Consider the following 25296-nt stretch of genomic DNA (forward strand, 5'->3'; position numbering starts at 1 on the left):
GTCCGAGAGTGGATAATATTGTAACTAATCCTGTGCTCGAAGCAGCTAGATTAGATCATATCCAGTCCCAATTAGAGCTGCCCTCCTCAAATGTCAATAAAGTCCAAATTCCAACAAGGGACGATCTCACGCCCCCATTACCCCAACACTTAGCTAGGCAGATACCGGCTCAGGTGGGATCTCAGGGGGCCACTATAATTGATTTACCGCCGGAAACCAGTCCATATCTGGTTGTACTGGCGGGGATCCCCGAGATGACTAATTCAACCCAGGAATCGTTTGCATCACTAAAAAATAAAGCAACTCATTGGCTTAATATTAATAGACCATTACCCCTCCACATTACTAGTGAAATTCTGATGGTACGTAGGGTTTCTTGGGTGGGCCGCAGCCCCAAAACTATCACAGGTGACAGCGTGCTGATCAACTTCAGGGATCCCCGTACTGTGGCGCACATTTGTATTTGGAGTCACAATATCAGTGGGTCAACCATCCATTACCTTCCTCTGTCATTCTTCTATCCTGAATCACTGAATGGTGGAGGTGGATGGTCTTGGGTAACACATGCAGGTAGAAGAAAATCAGAGAGGGGATGGCAGGGGCGATTAGCCGACCAGTGTAATGTACCCACGCATAACCGGTTTAGCAACTTGGAAATGGTGGATTGACTACGGCACACTAAGTTGAACATCTCCTGCCCCATACTATATAGGAGTTTTTCAAACTCAGATGGAATACCAGAGCTCTTTAGCATCGGTTCACTTACCACTACCATTTCCAAGGATTTCGCTACCCAATCGCAGGCATCCAACATGTTGCTTGCTCCCGAGGTACCGTGGAGTGAAGTGTTGCCTTCCATAGTACAGACCCCAGAACTGAATATTCGGGGAGAAGCACATGTGGGCAGCATTGCAATTGGTAGTGATGTAACTGGTAGTGATCCAATTGTTAACAATGTTATTCCTCTGAAGCCTCTAAAATTTTTATCATGGAATGTGGCAGGTCTGACGAATAAATTACACTGCACAGAGTGTGGGGCCCTGGTGGACCAACACGATATTTGTCTTTTCCAGGAGACCTGGGCCAGGGATGAACATTTCAGAGTAGGATTTGCCACTTACCATGTCCCTGCTAGGTGGGGAGGGAAAGGAAGACCCTCGGGCGGTCTCACTATTTGGGTCGCACTCCATCTGGGTTGTACGCCGGAGAATCTGCTCACATACTCCGATGATGTTCAATGCATAATTATCAAATGGCCTAATTCTTTCAAGTTAGCCATTGTGAACGTGTATTCACGCCCTGTAAGTCTGGCCTCTGAGTCGCCTACTATAGATGTATTATCTAATTTTCTTAGTTCACTGTTAGGCGACTGCCACCTCTTGGTAGCTGGTGATGTGAATTGCCACTATGAGCCCCTCTTGGGAATTAACAAAGGGGCTCTCATGGGAGAGGACGACTACTGGGCTATTCCATCTTGCCAATCCCCCCGACCAAAGATATGGTCTTCGTTGGCGACCCAGATCTTGGCCCTTACTTTAAATAACTCTTTAAGGGCTTGTAACGGGCATACATCGCCCGACATTCTGTCGATTTTTACCTTTAACAAGAGGGGCCAAGAATCACGCCTGGACTATATTATGGTCGAAACAACGTTGTGGTCTAGAGTTGTTGACTTCAGTGTAATCTAAAGGTCAGATAGCGATCACAATGCATTATGCTTGGAAATGAAACCCTTAGGCCCAACTGAAATTTTAAGGCTGGTTCCGAATGACCCAGATGAAGGCCTCTCTAATAACAGACGTAGGGTAAAATGGGGTAAACTATTGCAATCACAAGATGATTTAGGCAAACTATATGATATTGTCCTCCTTAGACTAATGGAGGTCGAGGTCCTAATCACTAAAGTCCCTATCCCAGATTATAATGAAAAGCTAAGGTCTATTCATTCGGCCTTAGTTTCAAATCTAGCTGAAGTTCTTAATCCCCTGGCTTCAGCAAAGAAGAAAAGAACTCCAGCTGCGTCCTGGTACAACTCCACTTGCAGGAAGGCTAAGTCGAAGTTGATTTTGGCAGTCAAATAAGGGGGTAATGGCCAATGCAAGAAAAGACTGGGACATGGACAGGTGGACTAACCTAACCATTGCTCTGGAAGCTAGGGACGCCCGTAGATTCTGGTCATTAGTTAGTACAGGCTCGGGGGAACTCAGACCAGCAATAGAACCTAACATTGCTCCAACGGCATGGGAAGCACACTTTGAAGCCCTATATTCAGACAATCAGCCAAAGGATGTTGTGTTGGCTCCTTTAGTTTCATCCACTTGCCCAGAGGTACTAGAATTCTCCCTGGAGGAGGTAACTCGTGTGATTGGCAAACTTGCTGTGGGTAAGGCTCCGGGGCTGGACAAACTCCCGGGGGACTTATTCAGACACCAACCAGGGATTTGGGGCCCTTATTTTTTCATCCTCTTTAATGCAATCCTTAGAGGCATGCAAGTCCCAGATACTTGGCTGGGAGCAGAGATTGTCCCAATTTTCAAGACGGGCTCTCCCCTGCTCCCAGCCAATTATAGGCCTATTAGCCGCATAGATGTCCCGCAAAAAATGTTTGCACGGCTGGTTCTGGATCGTTTGCTGGCGTGGATAGAGGAAAATGATATTCTAACTCCTCTTCAAGCAGGGTTCAGGAGGAACACGTCCACCTTGGACCAGATCTTTCGCCTGATACTATTATACTGGAAAACGGCAAAGATTGAGGGTGTTAGCCTCTACATGGTGTTCGTGGCCCTCCGGTCCGCATTTGACCTAGTCCAACGGGACAAACTTTGGGGGGTCCTCAACAATCTTGGTGTTCCGCAACAAATTCTGCAGGTACTGATGGGACTACACGAGGGGAACTTTGCCCAGGTTAGATGTGGTAGGAATGGGGCATTGTCATCAAGGTTCCTGGTTGGCAGAGGTGTGAGACAGGGTTGTGTCTTGGCACCAACCCTGTTCTCCCTCTATGTCAACGGTGTAATTGCTCATCTGGAAAATGTACCAAACAATGATGCCCCAAGGTTGGCAGGTAGGAGGGTTCCGGCGATCATGTTCGCCGACGATACGCTCCTTCTCTCTAAGTCCCCCGTGGGAATCCAACGTATACTGAATGGCTTTGAAGATTTTTGTCGAATTCGTGGTTTGGACATAAATGTCAATAAAACAAAATTCATGATATTTAATCCTCCGGCTTCCACCCGTGCTAGCCCGACCCTGGGAAGTGTAAGGCTGGAAAGGGTCACGACATTTCAATATTTGGGGGTTACTCTCGAAGAGAATCTCTACTGGGGTCCGCAACAGGTCAAATCACAATTGAAATTGTCACAGCTGGCGGGGGTTATCCTTAAGGTCTCAAACTCATCCACATACAAGCCAGTGAGCCCAGCCCTAGAGATTTATAAGACCCAAGCAAGGGCTGCAGCCCTCTATGGTGGGGAGTTGTGGGGGCATTTAAGTGGTTCAACCATTGCGAAAATAGAAACCAAATTTATTAGGCAGCTCCTGACACTCCCTCAGGGCACTCCGCTCCTCCCCCTCAGGTTAGATCTGGGACTAGGACCAATAGAAGACGAGCTAGCACTAACGCCCTTAAGGTTTTGGTGCAGGCTATGGGCAACACCAGATTTGTCATATTACAGGCAAGAGCTCAAGCAGATATTAACTTATAGTAGCTCTGGGAAAATCCCCTGGTTGGCATTTATTAAACATGAATTCTTAAGATTGGGATTATCGCCCTTATGGGATAGCCCGGAAAGCTCCTGTTGCCAAGTCTCGAGTAAGTCCCTTACTCAGATTTTTAAGGAAAAACACTTGAATTCCATTATATGTGCTTCTAATACTGGTACCCTGACTAAATCATTTCTAACTGTCAAAAACGTCTATTTCTTTGAGAATTTTATGGATATTGTTTTTCCGCTCCAGGCAAGGAAACTCTTTTTACAATGGAGATATGGCACTTTAGCTTTAAAAGCCTTTACTAGCAACTGGTCAGTTACAGCAAATAAGTCCTGCCCCGGGTGTAGTTGTGATGTAGAGGATGAACTTCATGTTCTCTTCTTCTGCCCTGCATACATCAAATCCAGGAGGCACTGGCTGCTTCCCCTTTGTAAAAATCTTGGTTTTAAAAACTGTTTACCTGCTTATAGAATTCTCAAGTCCGACTCATCAAGTCCTATTGTCTTTGCACTTTCCAAGTTCTTGCTAGCTATGTGGTCGAAGCGGCGCCAATTAATTGACATTGAATGTTAATGATTAAATACGTTTATCTTTATCTTTTTATAAAGACGTCCACTGTTCCTATGAAATTTATCTTTTAAAATGTTAATGGTTTTTAACCATGTTTTTATTAAGTTTTATCTTGTACTCTTTTATGGCCAACATGGCCAAAATAAAGAACCTTTGAATTGAATAACGGGCGAATTTCTCTGGTTTTATATGAGTCAAATGTCCAACTAGCTATAATGACCCTGAAACCTATGGTTTTTTCAGTGAATTTCTAAGGTTTTTTAAATGCTAATTCCTAACTATAACGTCTGTAAAACCTATGGTTTTTTCAGTGAATTTCAAAGGTTTTTTAAATGTTAATTTCATATTTTAATATTTATAAAACCTATATTTTGGCACTCTATTATCCTTTTTTGTTTTAGTTTGAAAAATATGTCATGTTTTATATCTTCAAAAAAAAGTATGTATATCGTTTTTTTGGGGGGGGATAAAACTGTAGTCCCGTACCAGTAGTATACTAAGCTCCATCAGCACGCCAATCCTATCCACCATATTGCTAAACTCATAAAGGATGCGCATTTTGTATCCGACGGGTTTGTGGCAACGCATCCCGCGTAACATCATATACGTATGTGGTCGCGCCAGCTGCTACTTTGGTATGCGACGGGTACGCAGTACCAAGCCGCGCCTTACGTCAAGTACGTATGGGGTCACGCCCGCAGCGCGTTGCGTATGCGACGAGTGCACGCTGCCAGGCCCTGTGTTACGTCACAGACGTATGCTGTCGCGCCGGAAATGCAATTCCCTCATTTTTTTTGTCCCAAAACTATATCTAAATAAGTTTAAAGTGTATATGAGAACAAGCGATAATCTAAAATATTTTAAACATTTATATATTTCTAACTGTAATAAACTTATATTATGGTAATATTTTCTCAAAATCACGTCGAGTGCGGCCTCCTTGCGCGCTCGCTGCGCGATTGCCGTGTGACCTTAAAGAAAAGCATTTGATTGGTTCATAACATTTCCCACTGTTACAGTTGGAGGACCCCACCCATTTTCGCCATTCTCTCTACAGCATTTGATGAGAGACTCCTCTTCTGGTTACAGAGCTTTTTTGAAAACTTTTGGCTATGTACACATATCTGACAGTACACATAACATGCAACCATCATCTTCATCAATATTCATGGTCTGTAAAGCAGCCTTCCACCTGGGATAGCCATGCATCTAAAAGCTACATAACAGAACTTTTCTCCACTGCCAGAGGTAACATGGTTGCATACGCTGTCCACAGCGCAATGTAATGTGGTACTGCCCAGGGGCAGTATCATGCATTCATAATGAACACACAGACACAGATAGATAGTGGAAGTGGGTACGGGCACGTGCGCTCAACTCCTTTTTATTACCAGGGTTACATATCCAGTGACGTCTGTGCTGGATGCGTGTGGGGTGAGTGTAAAGCAGCCCTCAGGGAATGGTTGCTGCTAGCATCAACTACAACAGGAATCATTGGATCACACACAGAGATTCAATAATAAAAGGGTCAATAGTTTGTGCTGCAGTAAGGTGGGGGCACTAGATGTGAAATAATACAGAAAAGATTCTATCGTAAAACAACCATAACTTGTGGTATACCAAGATACAGGCAGTAGATCTGAAATAATACTCAAAAACATTCTATCATAAAGGGTCCATCAGGTCTGCTGCACTTAGATAGCCACATCAAAAGCATTCAGCATGTTCACAGCCAGCGATGATGTGTGCTGCGGGCGGGCCGTACTAGGAGCAATGTCTGTTGCCTACAACACTACATCATCTGCAATAGCGACTCGATCTGAATTGTAAACACTGCTGTTTGCAGTGTAGGCCAGAGAGCGGTCAGCAAGGGCCCACAGCCACGTGGCGTTGACTTGAGCTGCCCAGTTTGCCGTACGCGAAGCAACAAAAACCATGTGCGGACCCTGTGATGATGCGTATGCATGGTGCGGACAGAGCGCACTGGAGCAATGTCTTTTGCCTACAGGACTGCGTCATCTACAATAGCGACTCGATCTGAATTGTGAACACTGCTGTCTTCAGTGTAAATTGAAGGCAGTAGCGAGCACAGTCTTCCATGAATATTTTTTCTCATGTCCTCTTCACAAAATACAACATAAATTGCACAAAACTCTGCAATAAATAAATCAAAACCATTCAAATTGCAATCTCTGCTGTACACTGTTATTCAGCGTTGTTTACCACTACCAAGAAGAATTTGGTCATTGTACTAGACCTATAAGCCATCTTAAAAAACGTCTTCAAGCAAGTATACTAAAAGGCTATTGTGTATATTTCAATAGACGTTTAAGTTAGTTGCCTACTGGATTCTGTAATTAAACAATCACCCCTCCATCTGAATTGTGAGCCCTGCTGACCGCACTGTAGGCCAGAGGCAGTTGTCATTATTGTCTCACAGCCACGTGCCGTTGGATTCGGAAGCATGCAGTTGGTTGCACCTGATTGGAGTGGGGACACAGAAATCATCACAAACTTTAACTTCTGACATCCTCAATCATAGAATCATTACCCCATTTCACTGTTACGACCTTCTCTACCACGGTGTACTCCACCAACTGCAGTCAACCAAGCCCAATAATCATGTGCAACAGTTTGCTCCGGAAGCAAAGAGTCTGATGCACCTCAACGGAGGGAGTTCTTTTAAAATCAAGCAGCAAGTAATATCGGACATCGTCCATTTTGGGATCAAGACACCGTTCCACTGTTGGGACCTAGAGTTGCTTGCACCTGGTCGAAGGGAGTACCTTCATCTCCACTCTCAGATACAGTTCTAACATCGTCCATTGTGGGATCAAGACCCCATTCCACTGTTCGAACCTGCTGTACCGCCGTGTACTCCACCGACTGCAGTCACCCAACCCCAATAATCATCTGCAGCAATTAGCTACGGAAGCACACTGTCTGATGCACCTCAACGGAGGGAGTTCTGTGAAAACCAAGCAGCACGTAGTATCGGACATCGTCCATTCTGGGATCAAGACACCGTTCCACTGTTGGGACCTAGAGTAGGTTACACCTGGTTGAAGGGAGTACCTTCATCTGCACTCTTAGATGCAGTTCCAACATCGTCTATTTTCGGATCAAGACCCCGTTCCACTGTTCGGACCTGCTGTACCACGGTGTACTCCACCGACTGCAGTCACCCAACCCCAATAATCATGTGCAGCAATTAGCTACGGAAGTACAGAGTCTGATGCACCTCAACGGAGGGAGTTCTGTGAAAACTAAGCAGCACGTAGTATCGGACATCGTTCATTGTGGGATCAAGACACCGTTTCACTGTTGGGAACTAGAGTTGCTTGCACCTGGTCGAAGGGAGTACCTTCATCTCCACTCTCAGATGTAGTTCTAACATCATCCATTGTGGGATCAAGACACTGTTGGGACCTAGAGTTGGTTACAGCTGGTCGAAAGGAGTGTCTTCATCTGCACTCTCAGATGCAGTTCTAACATCGTCCATTGTGGGATCAAGACACGGTTCTACTGTTGGTACCTCTTCGACTACTGTGTTAGTAGTATACAGAGCACTTCACGGTGCTGGGCCTCAGGCTGGGCGCTCTGTGACAGTGTCGCGGTAGCCAGCGTTGATCTCAGGAGCCTTCCCAGCTCGCAGACCTCGGCACAAAAGATTCCGCCAGCACATGGTGGGCACTCTTTCACATGCGACGGTGTCGAAAGGGGACCTGTGGGGCATATGTGCGTCGCAGCGGCAATGACGGTTTCTGGGTAGCAGCAGGCTGAGAGCATTATTCCCGCAGTCACCTTCACTCACGGCGTCAGCCTCGTGGCGGTGTAAGCTGCGCAGACATGACAGACAAGTTCCCCATTCCGGAAGAGAACCACACCCAGAGAAACGTGCCTTTTATTCATACCCCTACGCTAGACTTACGTACACCGAGCCAGCCCACTACGGTAAAGATTTGGGGGGGAAGGGGGCACGTATGCGCTATGTTTTCATAATCTTCCCTACTGACTGTACTATCATGGTTGCTTCCACTGTCGACTTCACTCAATAGACCATCATTGTTTGTTGACATGTAAATGTCTGTGCTCTGCATACTCAAGTCTCTCCGGCACATCCCCTCAACACTTTATATCTTTATAATCGAGAATCACTTGCCACCTTCGCACATACTTTGCTCCCATCCCTCCCTGCATTCTGCATTGTGTGGCAGAGGTGCCATGCCATGTTTGGTTTGTGTACATGGCTAGCCACGGTTTCCACAGGACATAGTGCCGTTGTGTCTGCTAGGTGTACATGTTGTTTCTCATGTTGTATGTGATTATATAAGGTAGCGCGTTTATTTACGAGCAGTGGTTTCTCCCATTTACATATCGCTGTCTTAAAGAAGATACAGAAGTTTTTCTCACAGGTGAAAAGTGCGACTACAATGGCAGTCATTCATTACTATGCAAGAATGTCCAACTGCATGACGCTTCTAAGCTTACAGCCCCCAATCTTGTGTGCTTTCTTCTTGAAAGCACGCCAACTCCCACAATCAGACCAACATTCACACAGCTTTCTAACGGCAGTTATCTGCTTCTTAATAACATGGACTGCTACGCAATGTGAGATGGCATACTGTATGTCCTTACTGTTTCAAACGGGATAACTTCCTCTGGCAATCTCTCTTCCCACCCACACAAAGTAACTCCCAAAGTTCAACTTGGCCTTCAATACCTACTTTGAAAACAGATTTTATTAAACGGAGCAAACTGAAAGCACTTTTGTTTCAAACAGAAGTGTCCCTCACTTCTCCAAAAGTAATTTATCAACAGATAGCACGAACTTCAAGTAAAATACACTCCCTTTTAAATACGAACCTCCCATTACACTTTGTGAATTGTTACACAATTTTCAACACATCTGACATTTAAGGTCTGGCACACTTTTTTAACATTGTCTCCTCCGGCCTTCTCACAGGCTTTCAAACTGTTTTTAGTCTGATACCAGACTTCATTCATTCGATCATCTCTGGAATAACAGGAACAGTGCCCATAATTCTCACTCTGTTTGCGGCCATCCTACTACTATTTTAGCTTGTTAAAAATATCTACGCTCCCTGTGGTAACAAGCATGTCCGACAGAATACGCCTCTACACGAAGCTACATCAATACCGTGAACAAAATGGAACAACTTTTCGGCTGCCTGCCTCTATCTATTATCGGAGCCAGCTACAACATGACATTTATTTACACATATACAATCTGCACGCAACCCTCTTTTTATTGCAAAACTTGCCCAATCGACTGGCGAATGGATCTATGCCTTGCCAACATCCCAGCAAACGCTCCCGATATCCAGCAGGTAATGGAGTATCTTGAAAACCATGAACTTGATTGTTCGGGCAGTGGAGCAATGGTGGATGCAACGTAAAAAGATATCCTGGTGGAATGGGATTTTTGCGCATCCGCAAAAGATCTCCTGCAACGTGTGACCTTTGACAACATCGCAGATTGCCTGCCAATTTAAATTGCAGCTCCCACATTCGAGGAACATTACTGTCCCTTCGAGGATATGAATTGGATCGCTTCGCTTTTCTCACACAATGGCAACAATAGCCTCTTGGAACATTACGCATCTGAAGCCGCTGAAGGAATTCCGGACTGCAATCTCCAAGATTTGTAAGAAATTCACTTTATTGATTTTTTCCAACTTTTTTGATTTTTTCTTATTAAATGTTTTAATACACTTCAATTGAACTATTTTCATATAATAACTTTCTAAGTATGCTTAGGCATTTGAACTCTGTTTTCATTATTGGCCCTTACCTCTCCACACTAACCAGGGATGGATGATGTATGGCCTATGCAAATACGCTATTTACTTGCTAAATTATCCTAAACCCGACATCCATTTTGAAACCATATCTATTCTTTGTACACACGTCTCTCTGCCTGCCTCTTATCCATGAAGCCCTTTCACACAAATTAGCTCATCCTCAGCCTCTGCTCAAGAACTGGCGATCAAGATCAAAAAACACGTCATTGTTTAGGAACTGGTTGGCACATTGTGGTAATCGTATCCTACCTTTATTTTCATTCTACAATTTACAGTCATTCATGTCTAATAGGTATTGTTTATGTCACATGGAACTGTAACATGTAATGTGGAATTGGCTGATGCAGGAGCTTAGGTTTGAATGCAGCAGAAGTGTTTGGAGTTTGCCTAAGCTGAATGCCTTAGCTCTTGCACCAGTGGTTCCATTTATGGCACTTACATAAAGATACTTTTGATATAACTTGCAGACTCAATCACTTTATCCCACACAGCCACTTTCTTAAACGCACCTGATTTCACCATTTGTCTTCTGTGGCATTGCAACATTCTGCATTATATTCTTCATGAATATTTCTTTATTCCTGCTTGCTACAACACTCCATTTGAGTCTTCAGACCGGTAGGGGTGAGTAGTTTGCTTCCCACTGCCGCTATAGTCTAAACCCCTACTAACACCACTTGCCAGCTATGCTACAGCGGCCAGTATGCTACAGTGCAGGAGCACATCAGTTTACAACAATCAGCTCACGGTTTCATCCGCAAGTGTACTGGCACCTCACCTCAGCACCATCTCACTCTGGGCAAAACAGCACTTTCACTCCTGTAGAGGTGAATACATCGCTTCACACTCCCTGTATAGCACACCCTAACCCCCCCACAGACCTCCCAGCTCTCCTACCCTCCTCTTTCCTACTCTTTTCACCCTTTTTTCCCTTACTCACTTCAACGGAATCACAAAATGGCGGCCAACACTTCCTAGTTGCAACCGCTCGCAGCGCTCACAACCAGTAAGCAGCAAGCTCGTGCTCGTAACGCCTCAGCCAATCAGATGGCAGAATTCCCAAATATCGATATCTGTAAATTTCGATATTTCTCAAAGACTACTGAACTAACTATAACTACCTACTGGCGACCGCCAGTAGGTAATAATATATTACCTACTGGCGGTCACCAGTAGGTAGTCATAGTTCAGCCCTGGGGACCGCCACCCCCTGGGTCTTTACTGAATCATGGGGGGGGGCTTGCAGCTCCCCCCAGCCCTGAGGACCACCAACCCCGGGGCTTTAATATACATAGGTGGGGGGCTCAAAGGCCCCCCAAGCCCCGGGGACCACCACCCCCGGGGCTTTGTGATAATATATGCAGGCCTGGGGACAGACACCCCCCGGGGCTTTAAAAAATAAATAAACCTGTGTGGGAGGGGCTTGAGCCCTCCACACACCCCGGGGACCGCCACCTACCCGGGACACTAAATATTTAACATAGGGGGTCCGTTACGGACCCCCAAGCCCTGGGGACCACCACCCCCCGGGGCTTTAAATTAAGTGGGAGGGTGGCCGCGCGGTGCTTAATGGAGGTAGCTGGTGGGCTAGTTGCACCCCAGGGACCCTCAGGATTCAAGGGGAGTTAATCCCCCAACTTAAAACGCACCACGGGGCGCGTTTGCACAGTTTAGACAGCTTAGCGCATTAGCGTGCAGCGCTTGACTAGTGTATAGCTATTGTTGTTTTAAACTCCCGTTTTTCTGTATTTTCGTTTCTCTTTATTTTATTGTATTCCCTGCTCTTAACAATCACCTTTGCCTACTAGCTCAGCGCATTAGCGTGTAGCCCAGCGTATTAGCGTGCAGCGCTTGACCATTGTACAGCTACTGCTGTTTTTTAAACTCCCGTGTTGTATATTTTGTTAGTTTTCGTTTCTTAAGTATTCCCGGTTTTTAATAACTGTTCTTGCTTACCTGCACTGCTGTCATCTTAACTTGCACTCTAAATTGGACTTTTCACCGCTTTTTTGCGGGCCCCTCGCCCTTGTCACGGTGGCGGCCATCTTGTGTGAGGAGCGATCCATTCCGCGCTCTAGTCTCCATCTAGGAGGCTCGACCTCCATAAATGGCAGGTAATTTCAGGGCTCCTATTCCAGCTTAGCGCATTAGCGTGCAGCGCTTGACTAGTGTATAGCTATTGTTGTTTTAAACTCCCGTTTTTCTGTATTTTCGTTTCTCTTTATTTTATTGTATTCCCTGCTCTTAACAATCACCTATGCCTACTAGCTCAGCGCATTAGCGTGTAGCCCAGCGTATTAGCGTGCAGCGCTTGACCATTGTACAGCTACTGCTGTTTTTTAAACTCCCGTGTTGTATATTTTGTTAGTTTTCGTTTCTTAAGTATTCCCGGTTTTTAATAACTGTTCTTGCTTACCTGCACTGCTGTCATCTTAACTTGCACTCTAAATTGGACTTTTCACCGCTTTTTTGCGGGCCCCTCGCCCTTGTCACGGTGGCGGCCATCTTGTGTGAGGAGCGATCCATTCCGCGCTCTAGTCTCCATCTAGGAGGCTCGACCTCCATAAATGGCAGGTAATTTCAGGGCTCCTATTCCAGCTTAGCGCATTAGCGTGCAGCGCTTGACTAGTGTATAGCTATTGTTGTTTTAAACTCCCGTTTTTCTGTATTTTCGTTTCTCTTTATTTTATTGTATTCCCTGCTCTTAACAATCACCTTTGCCTACTAGCTCAACGCATTAGCGTGTAGCCCAGCGTATTAGCGTGCAGCGCTTGACCATTGTACAGCTACTGCTGTTTTTTAAACTCCTGTGTTGTATATTTTGTTAGTTTTCGTTTCTTAAGTATTCCCGGTTTTTAATAACTGTTCTTGCTTACCTGCACTGCTGTCATCTTAACTTGCACTCTAAATTGGACTTTTCACCGCTTTTTTGCGGGCCCCTCGCCCTTGTCACGGTGGCGGCCATCTTGTGTGAGGAGCGATCCATTCCGTGCTCTAGTCTCCATCTAGGAGGCTCGACCTCCATAAATGGCAGTCATGCAGACGCGCAGCGTCATCGCGCAGCGGGGTCGCCGGTCTTCCGCCGGAGTTACGCCAGAGTTCAGCCCGTCTGCGCCCGTCCGCGCTGAGGACGGGCAGCAGGTCGGGCTGGACCCGGTTTTCGTACCTTCGTTCCCTGGTAAGACATTAATGCGTTATTCTTCATCTGCGCTTCGGGCCCTCAGACCTCCCATATGCCCTTCTCTACATTGTTTTACTCCGCTGGGGATATTACATTCTCGTCGCTGTAAGGTCTGTTCTTCCTTTTTTCATCCCCTTGTCACCTGTTCTACCAGCTTTTATTCTTCTTTCTCTAAGTCCACAGTCTCTCATAATAATGGATTTCTATTGAATGCGCGCTCGCTAATTAAACATAATCTCGCCTTCCATGATTTTGTGGACGAAAGGCAACCAGACTGGGTCTTTATTACAGAGACCTGGGCCACTGACTCCTCGGGTCACGACCTTCTACTAGCCATCCCTGAGGGTTACTCCTTACATAGACATGATAGACCTAAACGTAGAGGAGGAGGCATTGCCATTCTTATTAAATCCTCCCTGCCTTGCACGATCAATCCACTTTCCTTGCCCCAGGATTGCTTTGAAGCTCTATATTTCTGTATTACGTGTGCTCCTTCAGTCTCCTTTACGGGTATATTGATTTATAGGCCGCCTGGTCACAGAGCTAATTTTGCCTTGGACATACTGAGAATCCTTGAACCCTACTTCGGAAAGCCCTCCATCACCATTTTAGGTGACCTTAATTTCCATCTCGATGAGGTTCATTCTAAGGATACTATATCATTGGTTGAATCTCTTGGAGCTTGTGACTTCCCTCAGCTTGTTACCAATGCCACTCACATAGCAGGTCACATCCTTGATGGGGTTTTCTCTAATGATCTAAGACTCTCCAGCGGCACACCTTTACCATTGGTGTGGACAGATCATTTTGCGGTTCCTCTGCAGTTAGCCTTTTCTACTTCTCATTCGACTAAGAAAGGGACTACCCCTTTTGTTTCTAGAAGAAATTTCAGAAACCTTACGAATGAGGCTTTTGCCCCTTTTGTTCCCACACCAGAGGCTCTCTCATTAAAAGACGCCGATGAGGCAGCACAAGATCTACATGATTCCATCACTAATGCAGTAGAAAAACTTGCACCTTCATCCTTGCGATATGTAGCCCGGCGGAAACCATCAGCGCCATGGTTTTCGGACCATCTTAGAGTACTAAGACAGGGCTGTAGAAGTAGTGAGAGGAGATGGAGGAAATCCTGGGATCCCATGGATAGGGAGGCCCACAAGTCTGCTCTACGGGAGTATAAGCAGAAAGTGATAATGGAGAAGCAGGAATACTTCTCCAATCTTACTAGCTCACTTACCTCCTCTAGGGAGCTCTTTAAAATTGCTGACTCGCTGTGCTCCCTCCAACTTCCAGATCCCGTAGTCAGCTCTCAACGTCTTTGTGACGACATTGCAGACTTTTTTCACACAAAAATCTTTGATATTCACACCTCCTTGGAAGTACAACGCCTCTCCTTGGCCGACAATCTCCCTCCAGGCATAAGCTCTTTTGAGACACTGGATATAGTCCCTTCTAGCCTCCTTTCTGTTTTTCCGTCTATGTCTCTTGAAGGTTTGAACCTTCTTCTAGACAAGACGAAATCCTCCTCTCCACTAGATCCATTGCCTCTCAAAAGGCTAAAAGAGTGTAGGAATAGTCTCCTTCCTCCCTTACTTGAGGTGATGAACAAGGCAATTGCTCAAGGTATTTTTCCATCAATATGGAAGAAGGCCATTGTGAAGCCGCTCCTTAAGAAGCCTTCACTCGATCCTGGCCTCTTGAAAAATTTTAGACCTATTTCTCTGCTCCCTGCACCCGCTAAAATCTTAGAAGCACACCTGAATCGCCATTTATCCTCTTTTCTTGAAGCTTCGGAGTATCTTGACATTACCCAGCATGGATTTCGAAAGCATCACAGCACAGAATCTGCCCTCACCTCTGTAGTCGACAACATCCGACGCAAGGTTGATGCTGGACAAACAACTGTCCTTGTGCTATTGGACCTCACAGCCGCATTCGACACTCTGTCTCCTGCCATTTTAACATCTCGGCTTAGGGAGGCAGGTGTCATTGGCTCGGCCCTGAGTCTCCTCAACTCCTTTCTCCTTGATAGGGAACAGAGAGTGATGCTCGGCAACCACCTCTCCCCAGCAAAGTCTTTGCAATGTGGGGTGCCACAGGGGTCGGCATTAAGTCCGACCCTGTTTAACATCTACGTGGCCCCCCTTGCTAGGCTAGTAAGATCGCAGGGGATGGAGGTGGTATCATACGCCGATGACACCCAGATCATGGTTTCACTAACTCAGTCCTCTGTTATAACATCTGCCCTTAGCTTCAGGTCCTGTATGCAACACGTTGCGGGTTGGATGGTTACCAACTCCCTGAAGCTAAATGGCGACAAGACTGAGGTCCTGATCTTTGGGAAGGACCAAGATATTTGGTCGAGTGAGTGGTGGCCCTCCTCTCTTGGCACCTGCCCCACTCCCTCTCAATCTGCCAGAAATCTGGGTGTAGTGTTTGATACTTCACTCTCGATGTCCTTACAGGTGAATCGGACTGTTTCGACCTGCTGGGGCGTGATCAGGACGCTCAACAGAATTCGCAGCTATTTGTCTCTTCAAGCACGCAAGCAGATTGCAGTCGCCCTTGTTGGTTCCAGGTTGGACTATTGTAACTCTCTCTACATGGAATCCAACAAGGGCCTTATACATCGACTGCAAATCGTGCAGAATGCTGCTGCACGTTTTGTCCTGGATCTATCCAGGGCCTCTTCTGCTACTGCTGCGAGGAGAGACCTTCATTGGCTGCCTGTTCAGCACAGAATTTATTTCAAAATTCTGTGTCTGACCTATAGAGCACTCGAGGATGGATCTAATGGCGCTATCAGCTCTCTGCTTACTCGTTACCACCCCACAAGGTGTTTGCGCTCTTCGGGACTATTCCAACTTGTTGTCCCTCGTTTTAAGCTCACGAGATGGGGAGCCAGGGCTTTTTCAGTTGCTGCTCCACAACTCTGGAACATCTTGCCGACGGAGTTGAAGACCTTACCCTCTTTAGCGCTGTTTAAAAAGGCCCTAAAAACTTGGTGCTTCTCTAGAGCTTACACAGGTTGAGCTGCAGGGGCTCTGTCATGAGCTGGTTTTGGAATTAGGCGCCTTGACGCCCACTGGGCTATGTTTGCGCACGATAAGATCCCTTTTATTATTATTATTATTATAGGGAATGGGTCCTGAGGTGACATGTGCAAACACGCCCTATGGCGTGTTTTAAATTGGGGAATTAATTCCCCTTCAATCCTGAGGGCTCCTGGGGGCCAACTAGCCCACCAGGTGCTTCCAGTAAGTGCCACTGCACTGCAGAGAGGTGGTCCAGGCCGTGCCACTTTTTACACCTCTCTGCATCGCAGCTCTGTGGCGCTAACTGGAGATACCTGCTGAGCTAGTTGGACCCAAGGGACACTCAGGATTCAAGGGGACTTTATCCCCCAAATTAAAACGGCCACAGGGCATGTTTGCACACGTCAGCTCAGCCCCCCTCCCTTCACCAGTATGCAAACGTGCCCTGTGGCGCGTTTTAAGAGGTAGTTTTAATCCCCCTGCCCTATTATGTACTAGGGGCTTACAGAGGAGGTCATTCTAATCACAGGGGTACCCCAATGCATAGTGTTCCCTAGTGTATGTAGGTGTTTTAACTGTATTCTAAGTGTCTTTTAGCATAGCACTGGCTCTAGGACTGGTTAGTCAGAATCAGTTACCACCAGTACCCATCTGAAAAAGTTGAGGGTACTGGATGATTTTGCAACAAGGCCTCTTTCTGCTCCTCTGTTTGTTCTTTCTGCATGTCTTCCTTCTTCCTGCACTTTTCTTTGTCTTTGTGGACTTCTTTTGCTTCTTTCTGCATTTCTTTTTCTTCTTTCGGTGTGTTTTTTCTTCTTTCTTCACATGTCCTACCTCTGTAGGCATAGTTAGAAACTAGCATTAAAATACCTTAGAAATTAACTGAAAAAAACATAGGTTTCAGGCAAGTTATAGTTACAAATTAGCATTTAAAAAACCACTGAAATTCACTGAAAAAACCATAGGTTTCAGGCACGTTATAGTTAGGAATTAGCATTTAAAAAACCTTCGAAATTCACTGAGAAAACCATAGGTTTCAGGGGTGTTATAGTTAGCTGGACATTTCACTCGTACAAAACCATTGAAATTCCTCTGTTATAGTTAGTTCTGCTAACTATAACTCGCATGCCCGCAATCCACTGCTGATGATGTCACATATGACATCTCAAATGACATCACTGATGACATCACTGATGACATCATCCACGTGACAATCAGATACACCTCATCATACACCTTATACCATGGCCCTAAAGCTAGAGTCCTAATTAATGGCAGGTTGTCAGAATGATTTGAAATTTTCAGAAGCACAAGACCATCTCCCCTCTTCTTTTTAATATATATATTGAGCCCCTAGCAAATCTGATTAGGTCTGACATGGCTATTATCTCTTTTAAATCCAACACTTATCAAGTTAAGTTAGGGCTCTATGTGGATGACTTGTTGCTCTATACAACTAATCCGCAGGAGGCAGTCTCCAATCTGCTGAGGAAGGCGGATGTTTTTGGTCACATTTCAGGGTACAAAGTGAACCCGGGGAAAACAGAGATTATGGGTTGGAACCAGGGGGCGGTAACTTGTGGGCCGAAGAATCAAATAAGATATCTAGGAGTCCAAATAATCCTGAAGAGGGAAGATATTAAAAGTATGCTGGAAGAAAGTTAGCCATGATGTAATAGGTTTACTTTCTAAGTGGGCGAACTTACCCCTTAACATCTATGGTAGGGTTAACCTTATAAAAATGATTATCAAGCCAAAAGTGACATTTTTGTTTAATTCCATCCCATTGACGTTTCAAAATAAAGATATAGCAAAACTCCAGGGGAGAATAGGGAGCTTTATCTGGGCATCCAAAGGTCCGAGAATTTCCTGGAAAAAACTACGCAGGAGATTAGACATGGAGTCTTGGCATTACCAGATATTGCTACGCTTTCCAATTCAAGAATGTCCTCATGGTGGCCAATAATGTGGACAATTCTTTGATAGGCATTCTCTTCGAGGCATTATTATCTGACGTACCGGATGGTCAAATTGGTTTTCTTTTTAAGTATGGAGACCCAACATTTTTTTTAAAAGTGCGGCTTAAGATTTTAAAGTCTGCCCTGAAAACATGGATGTATGTTCGAAGAGCATTAAGAATCTCATATTTTGCACCATGGGCACCAATTTGGGACTCTCCCGGCACGCCTGAGTGTTTAAGGGATCAACTGAGTCAACCTTTGATAAGTGGTGTTTTTTTTCGTTGGGCAGACCTTAAGGTTGGCAATAACCTGACGAGCTGGGAAGCTTTGAGTAATTGTACCAATGGCTCATTGACTAGGTTCAAATATTATCAACTCAGTGCCTGGTGGGCAAGGCAAGATTGAGCAGAAACGGAAGATGATAACTCTGATCAAGTAATGAGAACTGGACAGTGGCCCAAGGAAATATCATATTGGTACTGGGCTTTTGTGGAGGTAGACGGAAATATTGAAACTGAAGTCTGCAAATTGTGGGATAAAGAATTTGATACTCGAGACTTGATGCAAATGTGGAGTAAATCATATGTTACATTGTATAAAGTAGTAAAGCCCGCACCATTAAAACAAAATCATTTGTTTAGTACTTATCGGGCATATTGGTTCCCTAAAAAGCTCTCGAAGGCTACTGGTAAGGTATATACATGTCCCAGGTGTGAGCAGATGGAGGCTGACGATATACATATGTTTATGTCATGTTCAAAAGTCGTTTCCTTTTGGAATGAGATTAATGCTTTCTTAGAAAAAATCATTGGAACGCAACTAAAAGTAACAACTAGTTTACATTTTTTGGGATCTAGTTTGGATCAAGAAATGCAAATTTCTGCTGTAGAATCCAATTTTTTGTTTTATGTTGTTTTGCTCGCACGACGGAAAATTTGTAAATTATGGAAATCTGGGAATTCTCAGATTTTTTCTGAATACTTGAAGAGTGTTATTTTTGTCAGTGAATCAGACATGGCGAGTGACCAAAAAAGCAGAGAGAGAGTTTGGGCTCCGTTGATAAAGCGGAGAGAAAAAGAAACATGAGTCCAATGATTATGCCATCCACTCTGTTGGCCACATTATCTCCTTATCTTCCAGGGTCGGTCTAGTAAGTGCGGAGATGGAATTGGAAACAGCTGTATACTTGTGGGTAAATATGCAAGGGTCTGTTTATATGGTCTCTGGTCAGGTTTTCCACTACAAGACATAGAAAGACAAGAATATTAACCGATCAAGATATCTGGCAAAATGAGGACAAAACAATAAATAGAAAAAAATGCTTTTACTATGGAAACTAGGTCCTAACTATAACTATCTACTGGCGACATATAACCTCCTGGCAGTCACCAGTAGGTAGTTGTAGTTAGGGTCAGGTTTCCATAGGAAACGCGTTTTTTGACCTGCCGATACCTTTAGTGCCATTGACAAATCTTTACAAACTTTTCCCCAATAATTTGACGCTCACTTCAGCTGCTGTATAGAAAGTTTCATGGTGATCTGTGAAGTGCGGGTTGAGAAAAAGGGGGGTCCCAAAACACATTTTCCCAATGTTAATTCCCATAGGAATTTTGAACATGATTACAGCTTGAACGGCTGGATGGAATTACACCAAATTTGGCAGAATGGTAGCTTTTGATCCAGAAAGCAACCTTTTTGTTGTCTGGTGTGAATCCGTACAGTAGTTTTAGAGATGTTGACTAAAATCCAAATTTGTATATCATGGGGGCACAGATCTTCCACAGATCCGACAGTCCCCGTGCTGAAATCTGATTGGCTGCCAACACTTTAACCAGGAAGTGTTGGCAGCCATCTTGGGACTTGGCTTCAGCCAAGTCCCACAAACATCGTATAAAATAACAAAAAGGGGGCAGGGAAGGAATATCCTGACCCCCTAGGTTTGGTCCCATAATAATGGCCCTAGGGACCGCCATCCCCAGTGCTGGCTCCTGCTATGTCCCAGGATGCCCACTCCTCAGGAAATAGCTGTGACAGCTCCCACCAAAGCAAACATTCCGGTTCCAGCAGGCATGAGCAGTGAAAGTGCTCCTTCAAGCTGGAAGAGGAGGTTTCATCTCCTCCCCTGCCTCCAGACATAGGGGCAGGAAAAGTAATAAATTAGATTGCCAGCTGGGTCCGAAGGGGCCTTGAGGCTCCCCCCATGATCCTGAGGGTGAAAGAGCAGAAATAAAGTTCATAAATGAACAGAAAGAGGCAGAATAAAGGTCAGCAATGAACAGAAAGAGGCAAGATAAAGGTGAGAAACCAGCAGAATGGCTTTAAATTTAAATAATGTGGGGAGGGCTGCATGGACCGCCCTAAAGCCCTAGGGATCGCCACCTCCCCAGGGCTTCAAAAAAAAGAATGCGGGTGGGCCACATGGCCCTCCTGCAGCACACCGCAGCCCTTGGCACCACCACCTCCCCATGGCTAAATCAAACAATGGAGGGGGGGTCGTGTGGCCCACCTCCTGGAGCCAGTATTGGACCTGGGGACCACCACCCCCCAGGTCCAGCTACTGTAATGTCCCGGGGTGGCCATCTTCTGGGACACTGCAGTTTGGTATGGTTTGGCGGGACCACCGATAGCAAACTCTGCTCCGCTTCGTGCAAGGGAGAGCATGTAAAATGCTTTTACTTTCATGAAGCGGAGCAGAATTGCTTTTGGACAGAGGGAGCTGCATGTTCCGTAGCTCCCTGTGCCCAAAAGCAATGCTGGCTCTTGCACAATGCGGGGAGCCAGCAGAAACCACACAGGTCTTCACGCTCCCCAGCGGTCTCCATCGTAAATGACATTGTGCTTTGAGTGGGACCAGGGCATCCAGCATTGTGGCCAGTCCCCAGGGGATGGGGGTCCCGAGGCCAATTGTGGCCGCCTGGCCCCTTCCCTTGTTTTATAAAACAATAAAAGAAAATTAAAGGGCAGGCCCCAAGAGATGGGCTTCCCAGGGCTAAAATCGACCCAGGGTAAGGGGGGCCCAGCGGCCCCCTTCCTTTAATTTAAAAAAAGAAATGCAAGAGCCCAAGGGATGGGGTCCCTAAGGCAAAATATGGCCCAGGAAAGGAGGGGGGGTCACACGGCCCCCCTTCCTTCATAATTAAAAAAAAAGAAAAGTGAAAATGCTACTGCAACGACGCCGGAGGCCCGCCCCTTTTCTGCACCACTCTGCAATCACACCTCCTGGCACACTACTGGTTGGGGGATGAAGTCCCCTTGGCTGCCAAGAGTTCTTAGGAGCCAACAAGACTTCCTGTTACCTCCAGTAAGTCCCACACAGTGGGATTGTTGAGAGGTGGCTGAAGGCCATGCTCCCTCTTCCCACTACTTTGCAAACGCACCTCTCGGAGCACTGCTGGTGGGGGGATGATGTCCTCTTGCCTAGAGAGGGCCTGAGGACTAAAGTGGACTTCTTTCCCCAACCAGGTGTGTGCCAGGAGGTGTGTTTGCAGAGTGGTGGAGAAAGGGGGCATGGCCTCCAACATCCTCTTAGCAATCCAGCTATGTGGGACTTACTGGATGTAACAGGTGGGTGGTTGGCCCCCAAGGACCCTCAGAAGTAAAGTGGACTTCATCCCCCAACCAGTAGTGTGCCAGGAGGTGCATTTGCAGAGTGGTGGGAAAAGGGGGCGTGGCCTCCAAAAACCTCTCAGCAATCCCACTGTGTGGGCCTTACTGGTGGTAACAGGAGAGCTTGTTGGCTCCCAATGACCCTCTGGAGCCAAGAGGACTTTATCCCCCAACCATCACTGCGCCAGGAGGCACGTTTGCAGAGTAGTGTTGAAAGGAAGTGTGGCCTCCAACGACCTCTAAGTAATTGAGCTGTGTGGGACTTACTGAAGGTAACAGGAGGAGTTGTTGGCCCCTACAGTAAGTCCCACACTGCGGGAAAGCTGAGAGGTCTTCGTAGCCACGCCCCTTTCTCTACCACTCTCCAAACACACCTCCTTGTGCACTATTAGTAGGGGCATGAAGTCCCCTTGGCTGCTGAGGGTGCTTGGGCGGAACAACACCTCCTGTTACCTCCTGAAAGTCCCACACAGCGAGATTGCTAAGAGGTCTTTGGATGCCACGTCCACTTCCTCCACCACTCTGCAAACATGTCTCCTGGTGCACTACTGGTTGGAGAATGAAGTCCTCTTGGATGCCGAGGGACCTTGCTGAAGGAATATGCTTGGATGGGGCTCCCCAGTGGCCTCCAACAAGTGTATGGTGGTGCTCTGCATGGGCACCCACCTTTAATGCGTGCCCCAGGGGATGGGGTCCATGGAGCCGAAAATAGCTCTGGGAGGAGACAGCACGCCGCCCTTCTCTTTACGATAGGTATTGGCCCTATGGCATGAGGAACCCAGGGACTTTTATAGGCCTGTCTCATCAAAGATTTCATTTTAAGATGTCATCAGTGATGTCATAAATGATGTCATAGAAGATGGCGTCAGTGAAAAAATATATGCGGTAATAAGCAGTGCCTGGCAGGGGCGTGAGTTATAGTTACCCTAGGGCACACGTTATAGCTACTGCAGATAAAAGTGCATGTTTTAATGGACATTTTCATTTAACTATAACATTGCTTAAACCTTTGTTTTTTTCTGTATTTTTTCTAGCGTGCTTTTATTGTAAAGTAATATTTTACTACCAAACATAAAGCCAACCACCAGCTGAGATTGGCAGGGGGTTGGGCGCAGGTTCTGACCTACAGAAAGGCCGTGCATCTGAACCGCTATGGGCAACCAGCCCCCACTGTGCATGGCTTTTGACTGTGCATGGCGGGGGCTTGACCATGCTGCCAACCCCCAACAGGAATCCAACCCCATGTGCTTGGCATGGGGTTGGCCGCAAGACCTGGCCTCTGAGCAGATGCCCAACACCATGCACGGCCTTCTGCAACCCAAAATATAAAAAGTGAACCTACTGGTTTTATCAAGCAGTGAGCATATCAATATATACAAAGCATATCCATCATCTTTCTCCAAATATCTCCAACATTTGTAATCAAATGTATTTCAGTAACTCACACAGTACAATGTTTATTATTATTGATTACTATAAAAAGTTTAATAAAGTTTTATTGATAAACATATCTGTGACTATCTTTTTACATAATTTTTACTAATACATTTTGTGGGGGACAAATGTGACATATTGATATTTTTTAATAAACAAAATTGTCTCTGAGTTTAAAAAAAAAATTCTTGCACTTGCACTCCAGCTGAAGAGCATGGAGCTTCAGTTCAGAGTGCTTTGTTTAATGTTGCTGGGGGTGTTGCTGGACTCCCTGCAGTCTCCCACAACATAAAAAAAAGTGTAATTGTGCCCCTGCCCATTTTAGAGACATCATCAAGCTTAAAATAACAGGCATATAAATAGCCGTCGCAGGGCATTATGGGATGCTCCTTAGTAGGTGCAACGAATGATAAATGAGAGGCTCTGGCCGTTTATTCATTATTCACTATTTTCCCTTTTTTCTGGATGTCTCTGTCCCATCCAGGGCCCCCCACACCATCATTTTTCTTGGGGTTGCTCGGGGAGTCATAAGCCCCCCCATGGGCCCCACCAATTATCTGCCCCTGCTGGGGCCAGCATATTTTTTTTAAAGTGGGGTGCCCCGGTGCCCACCCAGGCACCACACACCAGGGTCCTCATTTTTGGCTGCATTGCTCCTGCTCAGTGGAAGGATTTTTCTTTTGCTCCCACCAGGCGAGAGAAATTCACTGTACTTCCCTGCCTGAGACGCGGACAGGGAAAAGGATTTGTGCTTCCTTCCACCCGACGGGAGATGCTTTGTGCCCCTGTCAGGTGGGAGCACATTACACTTATGCTGCCAGCCCTTTTGGGCAGTGAAATTGACAGTGTTCCAGGGATTCTAGACCCTTAGAGACTGTCCTAGAGCTGGCCCCAGGGGATGGGTTCTCTGGGGTCATAAAATGGCTTGTGGGTAGCACCCCATTCCCATATGTTAAGTTGCAGACCCGGAGATGAGTTCCCAGGGCCTTTCAAGGCTCAGGGAGACTGGGCCTCCCCTATGCTTTATTAAGTTATTGGCACTGGTGGATGCGGTCCCCCGGGCCTTTTTGGGAGCTCAGGGAGAGGGGCCAAAATCTCTACCTCAACCAATTTTTGAAAACACCAAAAAAATCGCTACATGGCAGATCCCCTCTTCAGTCATCAATGATGAGCCATCCACTTCCTAAGGATTGCTAAATGGAATCCTACAAAGCCGCTACTTTTGCACGCAATCTCAAATCATTCCCTCCATACTACTTCCTATTCCACCTTCTCCTACCTACAGAAATGTTCCTTAGTAAGGTTTGTCAAAATAAAATACATTCATTCATTTCAGATCTTAAAGAGCATAAAGAATGGCACAGTACCTCTTTTTTAGCTTTGAAATATGATAAGTCAAAGAGTAGGGTGTCCGTCTCTGTACTGGCTCCAAACTCGGCAAAGGACAGCAGTTTAGCTCTGGATGCAGCATAGTCTCTATAGTATAAATATAATAATCAGCATTGCACAATATTGGTACAAAGAAAACAGAGAGATTTGGAAAACATAATCACAATTTCTGCTATATTAGTCTACTGATCACCATCTAATGGAATGAAGATTCAAGTATTGTGCTTAGGGTCACTACTCTATCCTTTTACCAAGTTGTTGGATTTGATTCTCGGTTCATTCTCAATTTTAAAACTTATGTTATGGCATTGTAACAGAGATAGGCATAACACTGCTGTTATTAAGACATTACAACACACCTAAGATATTTTAGCATTATTGCCCATATGCTCAGAGTATTAGGAGCAGTTACAACTGCTTTTAGTTTCACACTCTGGAATTATGAGATTCAGCTGATGAGTATAGCAGGTAATGCAAAGAAAGTAAACTGCCTGTCATTATTGCCCAACAGCATGTGGACAGTATGGCTACTAGAACCCATGCACCTAATGCCACCCTACACAGCCTGACAAACAGGTCTACTG

The 25296-nt window shown here is 45.7% G+C and overlaps 1 protein-coding gene across 1 annotated transcript in view; it reads right to left on the minus strand.

The window, feature by feature from the left end:
• The window catches only part of LOC146805830 (uncharacterized), a 497986-nt gene that overhangs the window by 231477 nt on the left and 241213 nt on the right, over positions 1 to 25296 (minus strand). The window contains exon 4 of the mRNA XM_085623825.1: positions 24691 to 24799. Within this exon, the coding sequence (XP_085479951.1) occupies positions 24691 to 24799 (109 nt within the window). The remainder of the gene's footprint in view (positions 1 to 24690; positions 24800 to 25296) is intronic.

Source organism: Triturus cristatus, chromosome 8 (assembly GCF_964204655.1).
Source record: "Triturus cristatus chromosome 8, aTriCri1.1, whole genome shotgun sequence".
Taxonomy (NCBI): domain Eukaryota; kingdom Metazoa; phylum Chordata; class Amphibia; order Caudata; family Salamandridae; genus Triturus; species Triturus cristatus.